Below are 21164 nucleotides of genomic sequence, written 5' to 3' on the forward strand. Positions count from 1 at the left end.
AAAACATGTCAACATGTTCCCTACCTGAGAGAGGTGGAGATCAGAGAAGAGGAACCACACGTTTTTCCTACCCCAGTGATACCACAGCCATGGTTTCTTCTGAAGTGACTCTGCTGCGATCTTCAGTGGCCTACTGATACCCCTCAGTGATCTTCGTGTATAAAGAACCAACTGGACCAATGGAAATGAGAGATGGGAGAAAGTGGCAAAGACTTCAGGTCACAGTGCTGTGTGGGAACAAAGCAGGGGCCCAGAGAGTCACTTTTCATTATTTTCTCTGCAGAAAATCTATGAGTCACAGGCGCACTGATTTGGATTAATCAAATTCCTTGGTTCCTGACACACTCTCATCATTGGTCCATGCAAGACTACCTTTATTTTAGTTCTTAACTGACTGGTTTGTATGAGCCAGTAGTCATGTTTATTTCGGATTTATTTATTGTACTTACGTTTTTGTTTATTTCCTTACATTTAATACTAGAGTAAATGAAGAAACCACCACCCATCAAAAAAACGAAAACATCGACACTAACTTATATTCACCTCCTCATTCTATTCTGTTTACCATTTCCTTGCTTTCATTTTTATAAAGAACGATCACATCTATAAGTATTCCTAAAAAGTAGATTCTTTTTTGTTTTCTGTTTTGTCTTTCACTTTTTAATAAGCAGGACACCATGATATCTATAAACTTTTGGGGTGATTTACATTCAAAATCATTTTGCTAAGATTCTCCACGTATCTGAAGTGCATTCATTTGACTGCTATATAATATTCCCTTGTATGACTTAATGCATAATTTATTTCTTCATTCTCCTGATGATGAGAAAATGAAACTGGGTTTATTCCAGTTATTCATCTAGCCAGAGTTTCCATTCTGATAAGCAACTATTTGTATTTCCAGAGGCACAAGTCTCCTTAAGGAAAAAACCAAAGGAGTGAATCCACTTTTAGGTAATATATTCCACAGGCAAAAAGAAATGCTCTACGGATCATTTGTCTTTCCATACCTTTCCCTCTCATTGTCATGGAGAATCAAAAGAGAGTCTCTGCTTTATCCTATCCCAGTTTTAGGATCCAACATGCCTAAGGTGATCCTTCATTCTTGGGTCATTCTGACCCCAACTAGCCCGAAAAGATCAGGAATTCCATGATGTTATTTTGGGTTTTGCTTAAGTTACTCCATGACCTTGCCCCTTAGCCTCAGCAATGAGACCAGCCCATGAACATGAGAAGCTGGCCCATATTTTACGAATCTAACCTCACTGAGGGAGAAAATTCTTGCTCCAGGGTGGGGACTAATGGACACAAGGGGCTTCCTTGACGCAGCCCAGAACTTGGCCAAGTACCTAGTTCTAAAGCCAAATGCTGGGTTTGAGCCATAGGTAAGGGAAATATCTGGGTTTTTAAAAGACCCCACTGTTTTGGAGAAGGGGAAGAGACCGTGTAGGAGTTTCTAGGTCAGAAAGCCACCACCCTGCTTCAGAAATGTTAAGGCTAAAGTAAAGATTTCTATCTTTTGATTTTCATCTAAGTATCTCCATGGTAGAGCTGAAGATTTGGCGCTTCCAAGTGTCTTTGTGAAGTTAGTAACTAGGTCTGTGAAGCAGGTCAGGCAATTATAGGGGTAGATTTTAAACCACCCTCTGCTCCCAAATTCACCAATCATCTCATTCCTCTAAGATGGTGGTTCTCAAAGTGTGGTCCCAAATCAGCAGCATCGGAATCACCTGGGACCTTGTTAGGAATGCAGATTCTCAGACCACACCCCAGACCCACTGAGTCAGCAACTCCGAGGCAGGGGACCTTGAGATATCTGTACACTCACGTTGGAGAAGCACTGCTCTAAGAACCCCCCCGACCGAGATCCCTCCCAGAGTACCTAGCATAATACCTGCATGGCTACTTTGAAGAAACAGAGCACAGGGCTTGACTGTGACTTGAAACAGAGCTGTACAACACCACCGCACACATTTCAGGAATCATTTTCACACATTTCACATTCAGGATGAGTCAATATCTTAATTTACTTGGCATCCATCTGAGTGTTACTAACCATGCTTCACATAACTGACAATACCATATCTCTGAGCGGTAGATAAGAACAGGGTCTGGCATTGGTAGCTTCTGAGTTCAAATATCGGATCTTTTTCTTTAATGACAACGTGACCGCAGGCAATCCCTTAATCTCTCCGCACCTGAGTTCCTCACTCCAAGAAGGGATGGAGCAAGCCTCGCAGATGGGATTGCTGTGAGAATTAAAGGACCAACTGGGAAAGACTGTAAGTGCACAAGAAATACTCATCATTGTTGTGATTGGCCTACTTTTATCCATGTGTTCGGTATGTATTGCTAAACACTTACACTGCTCTAAGAATTCTTGCATATGGGTACTATAAATGTGTTGGTTTTTAAAGTACCATGACTTAAATAAGAAGACAAAGTGTTTATTATATGACTAACCTCTAATACAGGTGACATAAGGTTTTTATAGACTACTGGACTTCTGTCAGAAATGGTCAGAAATGGCCTATTAAGTTCACATGCTGTGCAAAGTAGTTTACATGTATTCTTATTTAATCCTCACAGCAAGCCCATGAGACAGGTAGTTTTATTCTCATTTTACAGATGAGAGAAGGAAAGCACAGGTAACTTGCTTGTGGTCACACAGCTCATAAACGGTGCAGCTGGGATTTGAAATCAGGCATACTGGCTTGAGAAATATCTCAATAATAAATGCATCAAAATATGCCTTAAACACTAAGAATGCACACCTGCAAGGAACTTCAAGAATTGGGGGAAATACGGTTTTCTCCATAAATGTTTGCTTGCTTGCTCTTGCAAAGGGCACACTGAAACCTTTGAAAATTCATTTACAAGCAATCTGCAGCAGCAGAGGTTTTAACAAGATTATCACTGTTCTGCTCTGCTCTGCATCCCTTACGGGGAGCAAATAATTAGTGAACACAGACCACACTAGCAAGGAGACTGCTCCTTTTTTTTTTTTTTAGCATATTAACCCTTGGGGTTGAGCCATTCACGTATTTTCAACAGAGATAACAGGATTGAATCTTCAATCTTTGAAAAGTGAACATAATGTGAATGCACTTAAAAGAAGTATTGCCATTTGAAAACATCTAATAGGAAGGGGTTTTTCATGGTGTGGTCTGAAGACACCTGCATCTGAGGCATCTAGGCTATTTGCTGGGAATACACTTGCGGACTGAAATTTCTTGACATCATTCCCATAAACCACATTTTTACAAACTGTCCCCAGGTGATCTTTTACACACACTAAAGTATGAAAAACATGATCGTAAATGGCTCTTGTTTTTGATATTTAACTATAAACTGCAAGCCATCTGCTCAGAGCTGTTTAGTAACTCTGCGCTCTGTCTCCTTCTTCCCGTCCGGAAGGCTCCACACCAGGCCATCAGCATTTCTCGCCCAGAATTAACTGAAGCAGCCCCACACCGTGTCCCAGCTGCTCGGCATGGCCCTGAGCACTCCATCTTCCACAATGCTCCAGAGCATAAATCTCATTAGGTGACTTCCCTGTTGAAACCCTCTAATGGCATCCCATGTCCTTAAGATCAAGTCCAAACTCCCTGGCATAATTTACAAGCCCTTCAGAATCTCTTCAGCTGCCACTGCATCCCCACCTGGTGCAAACACCACCATTTCCTGAAGGCAGCACAACACTCTGCAGACTCCCTCAACCTGGATTAATCTCCTGTCCCTCTGGGCCTGGCTAATAGTACCTGTTTTTCAGGTCTCCAGCCTTGACCCTTAATTGCTTCACGAAGGGAATTAGGTGCCCCTCCTTTATGCTCCTCATCCTACCCAGAATTTAAGAAGCATGCATCACATTGCGGTGTGATGCCTGCTTGCTATTTCCCAGCACAGCGTCATCTTGAGGGCTTGTTCATCCTTGTATTCCAGTGTCTAATACAGCCTTTAGCACACAGTAGGTGCTGTAGCCTTGACAGAATTCACACTATTAAAGGTCCTCCACTCTTGTCATTCAGCAGTGGTTCCTGGAAAGGCTCTCTGAGTTACCTTCTTCTTTCTCTTTCTTCAGTTGGATTGATGGTATAGTATTATTTACAAGTAGGCAAAATATTCCCTCCACTCCTATCTCCATCCCACATGCCCAAATCTCTTAAAACTCAAGTTTTCGGCCCAAAACTTGGTATGCAAAAGTCATGCAGCCTGGAAAGACCTTTGTCTTATTCATCCCTATCTCCTCAAGGCCAAGCACAGTGCCTGACACATATGTAGGCTCAGAAGAATACTTACTGAATGAGGAGAAAAAAGGTACTGAAAAAACTTGTAGATTTGACTGTGGAAATAACGCCACTAATTTTTGAGAAATTGCAAAGGAAGAGAAGTAGCAGGTTGGATATGGACAAAAAGTATACACGTGATTCAAAGCAGAGAAAAAGATAAATTCTGAAAATCACAAACTGCCAAGTTTGGCGTTGATCTGCAGTAAAACCGTAGGGGCAAGTAGGAGCCAGCAAGAGTTCACGAAGAACCAGGTACGAAAAATAGTTCTCCCTTCCTTTTCTGACAGATTTAGGATTGCAGGCTGCCACATGAATCACAGATGCGGAATTCGGTAGGCATGTCGTCAAACACTTAAGAGTCTTACGAAAAGGCTGACATGCGCACTGGATGATGGCACAGTCCAGTACACAGAGGATGTTGACTAATGGATTGCCTGTCAACCTCGAGGGAAATCTCCAGTAATGTGTCACCTGACTCCTTGCTCGTCCTTAACCTACTTAACATGCTTTATTAATGACACGAATGAAAACATGAAAGGTATGGCGCTGATGGCAGACTACGGATTCCACAGGCCTTGGAGGGATAACTAATACAACAAAGGACAGAGTCGGATTCTAACGTTACGAGCTGCTATTTGCCAAAAGCAGCATGTGTTAAAAACTCTACGTCTGCTATTTTGTTGAATTCTTCCTCTCAAAAACACAGGGTGTCGACAAGGAAACTGTCCTGAGCGTGATGAGGTTTGCCCCAAGCCACAAGCTAGTGAACAGCAGAGCTGGCTTCTCTGACTCCAGAGTCTGCTTTCTTTTTTACCCTCTCTGCTTGGTACTTTGTGATCAGAATTCCCAAAGATCTAAGAACTGGAAACCAAGATGATAACACTCAATTTAGTCCACTTCGAATATGCGATGAACCTTGCACCTGCTAAGGCCCTGGGGGTGGCGCTGGGGAGGAGGGCCTGCAGAAGGACAAGTGCACTGCTCAAAGATCCTTTCAGGAGGTGATGAGCTCCACAGACAAACAAGGAGGATGTGAGAGGACACCATGAGTGCAAAACAGACAGAGGGGTCCAGAGGGAACACAGAGGAAGAAGACATACTCCCAGCGAGGCTGAGGGGAAGCAGGGAGGGGATATGTCATGGACCAGAGGCCACTCTGGGCAGAATATGAAGAAGTGTCGGGGCTGCAGAAGGAGCAGACCTCAGGTGAAAGGGATGGTGTGAACTGAAACATGGAGGAAGGAAAACACAAGGAATATTCAGAATATACTGAACCCCTTGTTTGGCAGGAGTACAGTGATCAGACGAGATAAAGCAGCCACAAAGGTGAATTGTACCTGGAGGGCAGAAGAATGTGAACACTCTGCCAAGGGCATTTACTCTGAAGGCAAGAGGGAGGCATGAGGAGTTTGGAATGGGGTGTTGATATGAACACAGTGATGTTTTATGTGGCTATTGTGGCAGGGCAGGTGACTATTACAGGTAGGAGGTGGGTCATATAGTGAGGGGGGAGAAAGCCCGGGCGGCGGAGACCCTTTCTAGTTCTGAATCGAGTTCTTAGGTCCAGAAAATTAACTGCACTGGGTCAAAATCATTTAAAACTCCAGGTTTTAAAGGAATTTAAAACAGGAAAAATAGAAAGTAAAGGAAATGTTAACAAGCACCTTCACCTTGTGTTTGGTGCTTGACTGCAGTGTTACTGACGTAAGAGAACAATTGAATGAAGATATGTATGTTTTCTGCCCAGAGTGGAAAAACAAATCAAACAGGAATTATCTCAGTCAAATGAAAGGAAAAAAAAAGTTTCTCATATTGCCTGGGGACTATGTGAAAAATTAAATAATCTAATCAGAATGGATTGAGATGCTCCAAGATCAATGCTAGATTTTAATCTAGCACTGTGCAATCAATCTTTAATGCAAATACGTTTTATTTGCAAGCACAAATGTCAATAAAATAGAACAAATAAACTGGGTAAATTCTGGCCATTCCTGGCATCTGCACAGTGGTGAAACAGAAGCAAATGGAAAAATGGAAGGCCTAGAGGGGTTTGTTTTAATCCAGGCATGTGTTCAAGGAACTACAGTGAGACTCGGGCAGAGGGAGTAATAATGTCACATGGAAATGTTTCCAGGAGAAAGCCTGGCAGCACAACAGAGGGAATTCTGGATCAGAGGATTGACTTGGAGGAGAGCAGGTGCAGGGCAGGTGGGTAGCTCCCACGCTTCGCCCAGAGAGGGCTGTCCAAGGCCCTTGCTGAGCCGAGAACCTGCCCTGGGGAGGGGACTTCATCTTGGGAGGCAGTGCTCCCACTGTGACCTTTCGTAGCTGGGTGCAGGTTGGGGAGAGAGACAAGGCAAACCAGCTCAGCTTCCAGCCACAAGCTCCAGCATTTCACCTCACACCATTGTTTATCAGTTAAAAATGATCTGCACTTTCAAGCTTCTGAACAAAATGCTTTTGAACGTCCCCCTGAGAAAGTTCTGTACTGATTCTTGTGTGTGTTTTTTTTAGCACTTAAAAAGAATGAAGTGCACTCACAATTAGATTATGCTCTGCACACAAATTATGTTCTGAATTTCCATGGACTTGTTTAATGGAACCTTCCCCAGGATCTCAACTCAATGTGACATCTGGCACGGAACAGACATTCCCAGGCCAACACTTTGCTTGCCCTGCTATTCTGCCCCACCCCCAGCCCTCCACAAGTTAACTTTTAAATTCAAGTGTACTCAGTGTTCTCTCTTCTCTCTGTCCCTTTCCTCCTCACCCCACAATGTTCTTTGAAAAACCAAAATGTAATGGAAAAGCAAAGCAGACCGTTACAAAAATACTGAGGCCACTCTCTTTGGGACCACTGGAGAATAACTGCTTGGTGGTAAAACAGTGTGTATGATAAGTAGGAAACGGTAGTCTGAAAACATCCCCAAACAATTAAAATAGTATGTAATTAATTTCTGTAGTCTGCATCTATAAGCACCCCAAAGAGGTAAAACTAACAAGGCTTTAAAGGAACAAGCTCACAAAAGTTGAATTCCAGTATCTCCCTGACATACAGCATCAAACGAATATCCTCTGGGCTCTGGGGCATATCCATTCATTCACAAACATCTAGGGAGGACTAAGTTCTAGGCACTGTGCTAATTATGGAGACCATAAAAGCAAAGAAAACATGGCTTCAGGACTTTTAAACTTTACCCTTGTGTCTCCAGTATATTTTTAGGGACACATACTTAAGATGGTAAGTAAGATTGTTTTTAAAGTGCAAGGAAATTATAAAACACATTTCAATATAGCGGTCACCTCTGGGGGAGGCAGAGAATGGGATCTGGGAGATCACCCAGGCAGCTTTGGGGGTGGTAATTATAAAAGTGGAAGGTGGGTCACAAATATTTGCCTTCTTATTATTATAGTGAACGGCTTACATGTGTGTAATATATTCTTGTATGCATCACACTGTATACATAATATTAAAAAGAAATAGGGAAGCAGCTAAAATGAATTTAAAATAAAAGATAATAAAATGATAAGGGAAGAAAGAAAACATCGTCCGTGTTCTAGAAAGGCTCACACCCCAGCAGAAGAAAGAGCCATCTAAAAAATAATTATTAAATACAACATGGTTACCATAACAATAGAAATAAAAAAAACTCTAAGGGAGTACATAGTATTTAAATTAATAGCAATGGCATGTGAAATTCAGATACCAAAGTGTCTTTGCATGTAAGAGCTTGGTTTAACCCTTTGTAAGTGTCAGTACAGTTTCCACCCCCCCCATGCCTTCCAGACTCCCAAAGTCTGGGTTCCACAGTCCTCCTCTGCACACTCATGGGACCCTGCACTTCCCCCAGGAACATGTTACACTTGTTACAGGGGGCCCCATGTTTACTATTACATCCCAGTACCTGGCTCACTTCCTGGCTCATCAATAACTACTTGTTGGAAAAACAAATGAGTAGCATTACTGGTTCAGTTCTGTTAAGTGGTGGCTGAGACTGAAGCGAAAAGGGAAGGGTGAAAATGAAAAGCTGGAGACTCCCATGGAAAATTCAAGAATGCCCCAGCTTTATACAGACAAAACTGCTTTACAATCCCTGGTAAGCGAGGCTTGGCAGGGTACGACACTTACAGATCCTAACCCACTGCTCCGTATGCCCTAGAGCTTCTCAGCCTGTGGCCTGGATCCTTCCCTTCTTCCCTTAACTGAGGGGGAAAGCATTGGATGTCAGGCTGTATCAGGTTCAGGCATAGCCTTCATCTCTCAAGAACAGTCAGGCCCGCCCATAGTCTCGGCAGAAATCAGATCTTCCTGGCAGAGGCTTGCAGAGCCTGCCTATCTCAGCCACAGGGGTGAGTACAAGAAGCCAAACACTTAGGAAGATCCAGTTTCCCTGAACCGTGCTGCTGCCCCACAAGCCAAGGAAGCATCCCTCTCTCTGAAACCACCACCAACTCCCTCTGCTGAAAAAGGACTCAGCAAACAGAACGGGGAGCTCAAAATGCTCCTCAGAGGTCAACAAAAGGATGGGACCCCCAACTCATGCCTGATGCACCAAGTGCCTACCGAACACTCAACAAACTGTGCATCACAGAGCATGGGACTGCGTGACCGATAACAATGGAAAAGAAAGCGGGGCATTGTTTTGGTCACAGACCAGCACGGTACAGATAAAAGGTCACCATGTTGGCAGGGATGTTGCTATGGATTTACTGTTTGCCTTGAAGCATTACAACAGAAGGCTTATTCTAGCTACGTTATCTGAGTGATACTGCCTATGAAATTATGTTTAGCATAATATATTAGGTATCTATTTGGACATACGTTGATTCTCAAGTTCCCAAACTCCAGAGAGCTCATTTTAAATCACATCATAAAAATGTCTTCCCCTTTTTTCCATTCAAGTGAATTGGTATAGTCCTTGTTCCACACGCCACGTTCTTTCCAGGGCAAACAGATGGAAAGAGAGGATATGCCAGAAAGAAGAAATGGAAAATGAAAATGACATAAAAATAAAAATAAAGTTGCAAAATGTAATTTAGGTCAACTCCTCATGCGTTTTTAAAATCAGCACCAGCAGGCTCTGCGCATAGGGCTTTATGTATATATATATATGTATATATATATATATATATATATATATATATATATATATATATTGGCTCAGATGTCACACAGGATTAGTGCAAAAGGAAAAATCCCAGCATGGGGCCTATTTTTATACAGATTAATCAATCATTTCCTCTCCCATCACTCCCCAAACTTTCAACTTAATGAATCTGGTCTCTTTTCAAAGTATGTCATTTGCTGCACTCTGAACGGAAATCCTTTCAGGAAAGGAAGTGAGCTTAAACTTTGAACCTAGATTTTTAACTGTCATCACATTTTTAATTTATTATAAATATTAACAACTTATGCTACGGCTTAATCCCTTTTATCTAACAAATCCATTATGGAATGCTACCATATCCATTAGTGGCAGCAAAATGAGTGGGTAAACATTTGATTATATGTATGTGTAACCATTTAACAAAAAGAGAAAGGCATGCATTGGAAAAGAGAAAACAATTACATACATCTCACATTTTGTTAGGCACATCATTATGTACACTGAATGCCATAATTCCCAGCAGAATACCAAGCACATAGTTAGGTTCTTAGTAGTAAGTATTTGATAGAAGATTTGATAGGCTGAATGGAACCAAACTAAAGAATTGTGCAGGCTCTGAGCTATAGCCTTCCTTAACTACAGAGCACTGCAAAAATGGTGACGGTGATGCTCACAGGAACTGTAAGACAACAGCTAGTATTTTTTGTTTGCCATGTGCCATTGATTACGTCACTGAATTTTCAGAACAGCTTTATGTCACAGGCGCTATTATTATTCCACTCTACAGATGAGAAAACAGTCTTAGAGAGGGGATTCACCCATTTTGAGGTGGAAAAAAATCCTACATTATGCTGGTTTTCAGAGATGGGCAGGAGAATTTATCGCAGACATATTGGGATGGGGAAATGGGGCCTTATGCTACCAGTTGGCTGAAAAACATCAGGAAAAGTGTCATCAACATTGTTTCCATGTCTCCAAAACCATGATCACAACCGAGCTCATCATGCCCCCTTATTTGTCTGTTGTTCCTTTGAAAGTTGGAAATTATATTTATAAAATATTGAGGCAATGACCTAAAGCCTGACCTCAGTGACAAAGTCAGATGCAGACAAGTCACACACGGTCCATTTCACATTCTAAAAGGGTGGTACCTTTTCACCATTTTGGGCAGTTAAAATTGAGGCATGACTAACAGTTGTCCTTTGCTGAATGGTCGGTCATAGTATAGAAAAATAAGAGAAACTTACAATCTAGCATGATATTCTGTGCTCACTCTTATAGGTGAATGAAACTGAATTTCCCTTATACCACATAACACGTGTTGTGCTTTTTGTTTAGAGCTGCCTGATGCTGCTATCGACTGTGGATAGTCTAAAAATCTAAATTTTACACAATTTCAAAGCTATTGAACTACAGTTAGGCTTACCATATGTAAAGTCTTTCTTTGTTTCCACTAATTAATTTCAACACCACAGGCATTAATCATTTGCCCACCAGATGAAAATCGCTTTAAGATGACTCATGTGTTTTACAACACTGCAAACCCAACCCGTATGTTCTTGGAATGCAGAGTAAAGAGGAAGTGTTAGATCAAATCAGTTAATAAAAAAAAAGAACACTCTTCCACATCCCAATTCCATGAACACGAAGAGTTTCAGAATTTCTACTCGATGCTACGTGAGAAAAGTAAATTAAAACTGGTCAGAGATGTGCTCTGAATAATTTCCATGAACCGGCAGACATGAGCACATGAGCAAGCTCTCTCTTGATAATAAATACATCGCATCTCGGCCTACACAGAGGCCTGCTGCAACTATGTACGGTGCCAATTAGCATTAATTGTGGTTGCGATCATCTATTCCCATAGCACAGGACTGAGTAAAGGCCAGGCTTTGCATTTACAAACACAGCATGCAATGCTCAGAGTTAGATGAGCATTCTAAAATGTAAAAGTCCACGGTCAATTTTTCTCGTTTTGGCTTTAAATTGCGCAGACTCACAGGTGACAAGGGGTATTTAAAACAATAGATGTGTGTGTGTGTGTGTGTGTGTGTGTTTAAAAAGTTTAGTTACAGACTTTGCATTCAGAATATCTGAGAGGCAGAGTTGAAAATTTGTTTTCAGTCTACATTTTTAGCCTGCCACAACTAACTTTACACACACATCCATACACAAAGACCATACCCTCTGTGATTCGATATAATTATTTACTTACTGTGACTAATGCTACTTACTTAGAAGGTTAGCTCCGTAGACTTTCATGGCAAACACTCCTCTGCAAACAGCCTCCCGCCACAGGCTGGGGGTATGTCTTGTGCAGAAATACAGTATGAGCAGCTCATCTCTCCACGGAGTACAGTCTCAGAGTGGGGTATCCATGGAGACAGAACCTCCTCCATGTGCAGGGCAAGGAAGTTACTCTGCTGGGCACCATAGCAACAGGAGGCAGAGGGATGCCTGGCCTATCAGGGAAGAGCAGAGGAGCTTCTCCCTGGTGACTGCAGCATTTCAAATGAAACCATCGCCCTCATGAATGGACACAAAGCATTTAAAGAAATACCAAACTGTCAAATAGAAGGAAATGCCTACACAACAGTCAGGGCTAATCCTCTGACAATGTTGGAGCTAAACGCTTGGGCTTTCTACAATGGTAATATCCCAATGGGCAAGGAAGAAATCACTGCAAAACCCCACACATTCCTAAATTTAATGGCAAGCATGTGAAGCTTTGGGGAAAAAAAATGCTTGGTGTAGTCCATGAATTCCAGCTACTTAAATATGCAAGGCACTTCACAGTGCTGCCCGAGAGAGAGAAACAGGAGAGATCTGTTGTTCTGAAGGGAGAAAAGGGAATCAAGGACTCTCTGGGACAACCTCAGCATAGTCCTTCCAAATGGGTTTGCTTAGAGTAAACACATTTATTAAGCTTCCACCAAAACCCTCCATTATATCAGAACAATTCTTACAAAAGAGGCATCTGTGATAAAACCAGACCAATGCAGAGGAGATGGTGAGTGGACATTCAAATGCCTTAATACGTGCTATATGTCAACTTTCCCCATTTCTTATTTAATAGCAATAATGCCAGTAATCATTTATGGAGCACATACTGTCTACCAGGCAAACACCATCACTACAAACGCAGCTTCCTGCCAAATACTGACACTGGTTTTTGCAAAGATACATGATGTACATATTTATCTCTGAAGCTGTGCTAACTGGTAAAATTTCCCCACTTCTTATTTAATAGCAATGATGCCAGGGATCAATGATTGAACACATACTGTCTACCAGGCAAACACCATCACTACAAACACAGTACTAACAATGCTTTTTGCAAAGATACTTGATGTGCATGTTGGCCTCCTAGTGTGTGCAGTATGCATATGCTTTGCTATATACCCCACATTTTATGATTCTCACAGTAACCTGCAAAAGCCAAGTATTAATTATTCCTCCATATTACAAAGAAAAAGAAAAGATATTTTTTTATGTTACAAAAGAAACTCTTCTGCCCACTAACTTCTCTTCCCCCACAGCTCTGCAGGTGGCCTGGTCCACCCTATTCAGTGTCTAAATATAAAGTGATGTAACCCTCCTCCCACAATTACCTCTCAGAAAAGAAGAAACTCCATATATTAGAGTCTTTCCAAAGCCTCTTATTACAGAGCTCTTGCTCATAATTACCTTCTTTGAACAAAAAGTGCCATTTGAAAAAGAGACATCAGTCAGAATTGACCTCAATCTGTGCAGTTTGGGCTGTCTTTGGAGGTCAACTGATGAGATTGTTTAAAACGAAGGAGGCCAAGAAAATAAAAAAAACAAAACAAAACAGATTTTGTAACCCCTCGGACTCTTCCAGCCTTTAAAAGAACATTTTAAATAGCAATATAGTCGATGGTTAAATTGTACAGGTCACAAAAACCCGTATCCCTTGCAAACTGAACTCAAGAACCAAGTAGCTTCAGATAGTGAAGGATATTTATACAGATCCACAGGAAAACAGAAAAACCAGCTGTCCCTGTGCTGCACAGCGGATGCTGTGACAACCTGCAGGTTATCCTCCAGTGTCTACCTTCATTCTCCCCTTCTTCCGCCGTAACAGCTGCCTATTTGACTAAAGGTCCTGGGATATAATTGCAAATGACTTCCGTGTCCTGACCTTAAAATGACTGAGTGCCCCTTGGTCCCTTTCCCCCTTCCCACTGCCTGGTGGATGACAGCCAACCTGACATAGCTGCCTACCAGCCTGGATCACACAAATACCTTTTGTTTAGCAAAAGACAAACTTCTGTCTGGTTTTAACCTCTGCATTTTAGAGGTTTTTTTTTTTTTTTTTTTTTTTTTTTTTACAGTAACTTAACTGCTACCCTCACAACACTTGTAGGCTTAAAAAAATGTCCAACGAGAGCACCAGACATGGATTCAAAATTGCTTCATATCAAACAAATTGGATGAAAGTGAAAATGATGTGCTTTAGAAAAGTCAGATGAGTTGAAAAGTAGCTCTAGGGGTGAGAACAACTGAATAAAAAATTTTATATTAACCATGAATACAAAAATCAATGTTTGTAGGGGCGCCTGGGTGGCTCAGTCAGTTAAGCGTCCGACTCTTGATTTCAGCTCAGGTCCTGAACTCAGGGTTGTGAGACGGAGCCCCCCATTGGGCTCTGCACTCAGTGGGGAGTCTGTTTGGAATTCTCTCCTCTCCCTCTCCCTCTGCCCCTCCTCCCACCACTCCCATGCTCTCTCTCAAATAAATAATTCTTAAAAAAAAATCAATGTTTCTAAATTAACAATATAGTATAATTAAGTACATTTAACTAAGATAACAAACTAAAAAACCCATCAGATACTATTTCATCCATATCCCTAAAGATTTACTCGAGCTAGCAAATGAAACAAAACTTTTTTATTATCATTAGGGAAACGGGGGGGACATTTTATTCGGTCATATACACTGTATCTCTATACTTTTCTCTGTCTCCACTGCCTCCTTCTTAGGTTGGCCATCTAAATGCAGTGTACCTGCTTCCTGATAATCCAAGCTCCACAGAGCAGCCGGAAGGATCTCGAATATTTACCTTAAATTATGTCTCTATTCTTAAAAACCCTCCAATGGCTTTCCAGTACTCTAACAATACAGACCTCACCTGCTACCCCTCTTTACCTTCTCAACTCACTGCCCCACCCACCCCTTACAACCCTCCCTAAACAGGAAGGAATATGCTAAGTTCTCAGCTCAAATGTAATTGCCCCAGACACTCCCTTGCCTCATCCCCAGTCACTGTCTATATAGCATTATCTTGCTTTGCTTGTCATTATCTGAACTCATCTTGTTTGTCTGCTTGTCTATCAGCCCTCTCCCCATGTTGAAGGCAGACTCCATGCGAACAGGTATCTTGTCTGTTTCTTCCCTCTATCCTTAATGCCTGGGGCAACGGCGTCAGCACAGAGTAAATGCTTAATAACTGTTAGTTGAATGAATGAATGAATGAATGAATGAATGAATGAATGAACGAACGAATGAAAGAAAGCAAGCTAGTCAATGTACAGCCAGGATTCAAACCTAGGTTTAACAGAAACCTCTTATATGTGATAAAGTGAGTGTTTCCTTCCTTTCCTTCACTTAGACTAGGGCACGGACATCACCTTTCCACAATGCCATAAACATTCCAGCCTGTGCATCTCCAAGTATAAGCGCACCACAGCCAGGTTCCTGAAGCCATACCTCAGTTAACCATGACCTGCATCCTTGGCTGCTATCAGATACGAGCTTAGGGGGTAGAAAATGTTAATGTAGTGAATTACCCAAACGAACACACTATGTGGTTCAACACATAACTTTTTGTCAATAACCCTGCTGTAAACCAAAAGGCCACCCAACAAATTATACCAGCAAAGAAAACAGAGAGGTCAGGGTATTTACCACTCTGGCTCTTTTCCTGTCCGGGGCTTCATTCCTCTACCAAAGTGCACAGCTGCTTCACACATGGCCTCAGAATTTTCTCCCTCTGTGTTCTGGGCAACTGTACCCTCCCCTCAGCCCTTGAGGATATGGGAATGGCTCCAAGCTGTTGCCAGGGCCAAGCATTTCACCATGCCTTGTTGGATTCCCTTAATTATGCCCATTGCATGCAGACAGTCTCTTCGATAAACCCACCTCAATTAGTACAAAAAAAAAAAAAAAGGGTCCAATCTGTGGGGGCCTGGGTGGCTCAGTTGTTGGGCGTCTGCCTTCGGCTCAGGTCATGATCCCAGGGTCCTGGGATCAAGTCCCGCATCGGGGCTCCCTGCTCGGCGGGAAGCCTGCTTCTCCCTCTCCCTCTGCTGCTCCCCCTGCTTGTGTTCCCTCTCTGGCTGTGTCTCTCCCTGTCAAATAAATAAATAAACTCTTAAAAAGGAAAAGGAAAAAGAAAAAAAAAGGTCCAATCTAAAGCATATGTCTGCATGATTTATAACTCTTGGTTTCCAAGTTTACGTATAAAATAAGTTTCTAGGTTTATTTCTCTTATGTTGGCAGTCGATAAATATGTTTCACGGTGGGTGTGTGGTCTGCTGGAACGTCTGCCATGTATGGGAGACCAGTAATGCTTCGTTCTCAATACGTTAGAGCACTTAGTAAGCATTTGGCAGGCCCCCAAACCAGTGGCTTAGAACACTGTACATGCAATAAATCCTACCAGACCCAGAATTTGGATGGCAGTCACCTTTGGGAAGAAGAGGATTATAATTCACTAATTCTTAGGCAAAAACCATTAACGGACCATTTGGCACCATTACATTGATCGGGTGCACCATGAAAAGCACAGATGGGACAAAGGCATGGAGTAAATATGTAACCCTGCCTTAAAGGTAAACCCTTCAGTCCACTCATCACATTTAAGCTTTATTTTACTGGTCTGGTGTCTGTTGGGGAGAAGTGATAGATTGTACAACAGTCCACCACAAAACATTCTCGGCATTATCCTTGGTGAACATTCTTTCGCTTGGGGGAAGAAAAGTTTCAGAGACCCATTTCAGTATAAATGCAAAAGCTCTTGTTTAAATTGACAAAGTCTAATGATCTCTGCTTAGGAAAGTATTCATGATATGCAGGGTAGCACAATAAACATCTTGACAAGTAGGAAAGGACTAGTGTATGATTAAGTGGAGAACACTGAAGACCTTATCATTCCTCTGATGTTCATATCCTCAGAGTTTATTGATCTGCCCCGAAACAGTCTTATGTGTTCAATTCTGTGGACTTTTATTGAAGTTACACTGAGGTTCATTGACTTTGTTATCAGCAACAGCTGGCATAATCTACATATGGGCTATATCAGCTAATTTATGAATATTAGTAAGAATTTTTAGGGCTCTACAGACATTAAAGAAAAATAATTTCCGTCTTATTCATCACATCTTTCTCAATTGTCATGCTCCCTTATTGTAATTAAAATTATTCCTTTGAAGGCAGACTTTACAACCAGTGCCACGGTTAAGAGATAGTAGCAAGACTGCTCTGTTTAAAATCTGCTTACAAGCTGTGCCACCCTGGATAAGTTACTTAACTTCTCTGTGCCTGAGTTTTTCTATCTGTAACACAGGGGACAAGGGTATCCTTTTCTCCCATGGATGTTAGGATTAAAGAGTGACATGCTTGGACTTTTGCTGGGGACAGTTAGCGCTCCATAAATGTTTGCTAAAAATTTTTTTAAAAAAAGATTTTATTTTTTTTAAGTAATCTCTACACCCAACGTGGGGCTTGAACTCACAACCCTTAGATCAGGAGTCGCATGCTCTAGGGCGTGAGCCATCCAGGCACCTCTAGCTAAAAAATTTTTAAATCCAATTTCAGAGACTTATTCAAGCCCCACAATTACATCCAATATGCCCTTCCAGATATTTTCATAAGGTTTTCAGTATCTAAAATACATTACAGCCTTTATTTGAGGCTGGGCTATGCTGCTGCAAGACCTTTGATTGTAATTATAAGCTATTAGAAAAATACCACCTTGCCAAGAAGGCTGGAAGTTTCCATAGAACCAAAATCTTTTAGCACTAAAATTTTAATTTTTTCCACTCTATGAAAATATTTCTAAAATGCTTGAGACATTTTTCTGCCCTCAGACTCATCAGTTTCTGCCGACTCCACCATCACAATGACTCAGTCTGTTTCTAGAACATTAATTACTGCACAAAGTGCTACAAAGCACTTAAACACTTAGAGGCCACTGTGCTTTTTAGCGGTCTTTTTTGTGCTCTTTCATATTTTCCCATCTCTTCGTTGTCAAGCCATCAGCCGTCACTTCATACTGTTGTCAGTGTCCTCCTGGAGCAAACACTGCTCCCATTTTATGTGAATTAGGAGCCCAGGACATGCTAGAATGCTGTTTCAAATAAACACAGGTTCTGCATGAGAGTTTTAAAGGGTTTCCTTGTAAAGAAAGTGCATGGAATTTGTGACGTATATTTTAGGAGCTACAAAGGACCACTATGAACATTTACTGAGGAATTATTCTGTGGCAGGTCTAACAATGGGCACTTTACATTCGTTAGTTTATTTGATCTTCGAAACAACCCATTCTACAGATGCTGCATACGAGGTTTCGGGAAGATAACAAGCAGTTGAAGAACACATGGTTATAAAGTGGCGGCATGAAGATTTGAACCTAGTATGTTGGACACCGGAGTCTGGTGGCTCTGACACACACTTTTCCCCCCAAGGACAAGCCAAGCTGAGTAACCTGGGGAAGAAGCTGTGCATGTCTCCGCTCTCAACTCCCCTCTAGGTAGCTCATGTGATTTTAAGAATGGTTTCTCTCAGGTAAGTTGTCTAGCTCTCTTTGATCTCACGTGACTAACTCGGAAGTGAAAGCAAGCTCGTGATAAGCACAAGAACATCTGTAGCTATCTGCCGTGTGAGAAAGAGCCTCCATCTACAACAGGAACCAGTGTCGATTAACTGCTAACCTAGTTGGTGCCTTCTAGGCATATGCCTAGCATATGCCTTTGAATGTGGGAAATAGCCTTTTTAAAAAGTAACCAGGCCTCTGTTCTTGTTGTGAGGTTATTATAGTTCATCTGGCCAGGTCTCCAATTGCCTTAGCCCGGTGGTGTCAGATGACAAGGGAATACTATCTTAGTTTGAATGTTGATGGCACACAGTGACATATTTCAACATTTCAGTTTCTAAAAGTGGATTTCTTTTAAATTATAGTGACCCTAACCATTTGCTCTTTATCTGTCTCCTCGATCAGCCGGTGTTTTTTTTCTCCCTTTCTTGTCTTCCGATTATTTGTTTAAATCATGTAATTGTTTCCCCAGCTCTCCATCAAGCCTTGTGGAGAAAGAATTCAGTATTTCCTTCTGTAAAATAATGACACCAGGTCTTTTTCTTCCCTGGACTAAGCTACACCAAGTAGTAAACCCACATTAAAGGAGGCCCAGGAATGTCATTTAATGTACTGGTGCAGTAATGCAGTCAGGCCTTGCAGGTCTGGGTGGGAACGTCAGGAAGACTGCAGACCAAACTTGACCAAACTGCACCTGGGAGAAGGATTGTTTCCACTGTGGATTCCTCAGAGCTCCCAGACGGAATGCCTTCATTCCTTTCCTCCTGATCGGCACCATAGGCCAAATTTATCACACGGTATTCTGCTTCCGTTATAAGCTCCCTAAACGCAGGGCTGACCCTGAGGTCTTCTTTGCCCTGTCTCTCCGACGCTCTTCCCATGCCAAACACAATTCCTTGTATATGGTATACACTGTGTTTCTCATTTAAGTATTTACTGGACACCAAGTTTATGACAGGCACCGTATCAGGCTCTGGAAATTCCGTCTTGAGTGTTTCCTGAATTGACTGGTAGATAAAAGGAAACCATGAAAATGCAAAGCCATTATCCAGCTGGACCGTAGGGATGTTTTCTTTCGCTCTTTGGTGGCAATTTTTAATTAAATCTGCATAGGCATTAAGTGATGGAAGCCAAAGTGACAGAAGGCTCACCACCTCTGAGAAGCTCCTGAACAAGCCCTGCCTGAGGCCCTGCCTGAGGAAGGAAGGTCTCGCACGCTGTGTGCACATGGTGCCCAGTTGGCAAGGTGCAGACTTGCTCAGCCCACCTTCCTAAGCTTTTCCCAGCATCCTGTGACAGATCTTCCTTCTCCTTCTGCATCAGATGCTCAGTGAGCATCTTAGCTCTTTATCTGAATGACTAAAGGGGCATTTCAAGAACTCCTTTTTGAGGTGAAGAGCAGTTTTCCAGAATCTAGAACAACGGATCTAAAATTAAATGGGCTTGGGTTATTTAACGTTGAAGAGGCCCAGAACATCCGTATAAGAGACACTAATTACTTGCTATTTTAATAAACTGGTATTGGTTCTAACGAGTTGATTTATTTTAAAAAAAGTAGAGCGCACACAGAGAGCCGAGGATGGGTTTGGGCTGAGGGGAGCCGGTCACTTGGGGCTGGGGAGGAGGGAGAACATTTTAACCTGAGAGCATTATCTTCTTGTGGTTTAACAGATGATGTCTCTGCATTTTATAAATTGTGGAGTCATCTGGGGGCCTCATTTCCAGGATTTCCTCTCTTCATATTTATGAGACTGACAGATCTATTCTGCTGAAAGTTCAGAGAACTATATGTCATGGTGCAGATTTTTCTACAAAGAGCTTACTGTACAGAACTGGGTCCTCCTCAAAAGCTCGAGCAACTTTTTCATTGATGACATTAGGAATTTTAGGCAACTAAGAAAGAAGCTTTAGGGATCCCTTCGACCTTGGTTAAATGCAAATAAATAAAAACACCGCGTGGTAAAGGCTGCTTAGGTGATATGTATGCTTATGAGCAAGGAAATCAGAATTCTGGTGACAAAAGTTGGTGTTTGACAAAAGTGATGTTTCAGGTTCTGCCTCTGGGCAAGGGTCATTAAGTTAGGATTCATAATTTCTAAGAAAGGAGGTCCAAAAAACCTCAGAAATAGTAAGTGATATTTTGTGCGTATGGGTATTTTTCCAGAGCATGGTTTCATGGCCTTCATGATTCTCAAAGGATCCATGAATTAAAACAACACAAAGAACTGTTCTTGTTTTCTCCCATTTTTCCATTCTTCCTTCCTTCTTTCCTCCCTCCCTTCATTTTTTGTCTACATTTTCTTCAGGATGACCTAAGGCCTTAAACATGCTCAGCAAGACAAGTGGCTGATCCTTAGCAAGTTGAGTACCTACTGTAGGATTAAGGACTTGCTCAGTGTGAATTCTGCACACACACAAAGGGTTTTAAGCCTTATGTTAACATTTGATTATTCCTCTTATGATTATTGAAACAAGGAAGGGCAATGATAATCTTAACTTCCATTTAATCTTAGTTTGTTCTTGCTGCACCATACCTGTCTCCTGTGTCCCTGCTTCCTTTGTATTGTCACCACTGTAAAATGTTTTTGGAATAAGGCGGGAGGTGGGGCGTGGGAAACCAAAATGAAATAATTTTAAGTTGCATTCAAACCCTACAATACCTGCACAGTGAAGTCACACTTTCTTTGCAATTCATGAAGCTGGCATTCTTTCCCGCACCATTTTATCTTTTCAATCCCACAGCCTACCTTTGCTGTCGAGCCCCCACAATGCACTGGACTCTGTGTGGTAGGAATAGAAAGGGGATGACAAGGCTCCTGCTCCTAAACTTACATCCCATATGTTAGAGAAACAGATTCTACTGGTGAGTACTCTCAGGTTAAAAGAAAATTGAGAAGATTTTTCCAAAGAACATGTACAAATGGCCCATAA

General features: G+C 41.8%; 1 protein-coding gene across 8 annotated transcripts in view; it reads right to left on the reverse strand.

Moving 5' to 3' along the window:
- Positions 1-21164, reverse strand: part of SYBU (syntabulin) — a 112058-nt gene that overhangs the window by 21770 nt on the left and 69124 nt on the right. The window contains exon 1 of one of the 8 annotated variants that reach the window (XM_027588067.2): positions 11632-12034. The exons of the other annotated variants lie outside the window; for them this stretch is intronic. Within the exon in view, the coding sequence (XP_027443868.2) occupies positions 11632-11659 (28 nt within the window). The 5' untranslated portion in view covers positions 11660-12034. Of the gene's footprint in view, positions 1-11631; positions 12035-21164 lie in introns of those variants that run through there. 8 annotated transcript variants of the gene reach the window in all.

Source organism: Zalophus californianus, chromosome 4, assembly GCF_009762305.2.
Source record: "Zalophus californianus isolate mZalCal1 chromosome 4, mZalCal1.pri.v2, whole genome shotgun sequence".
NCBI lineage: Eukaryota > Metazoa > Chordata > Mammalia > Carnivora > Otariidae > Zalophus > Zalophus californianus.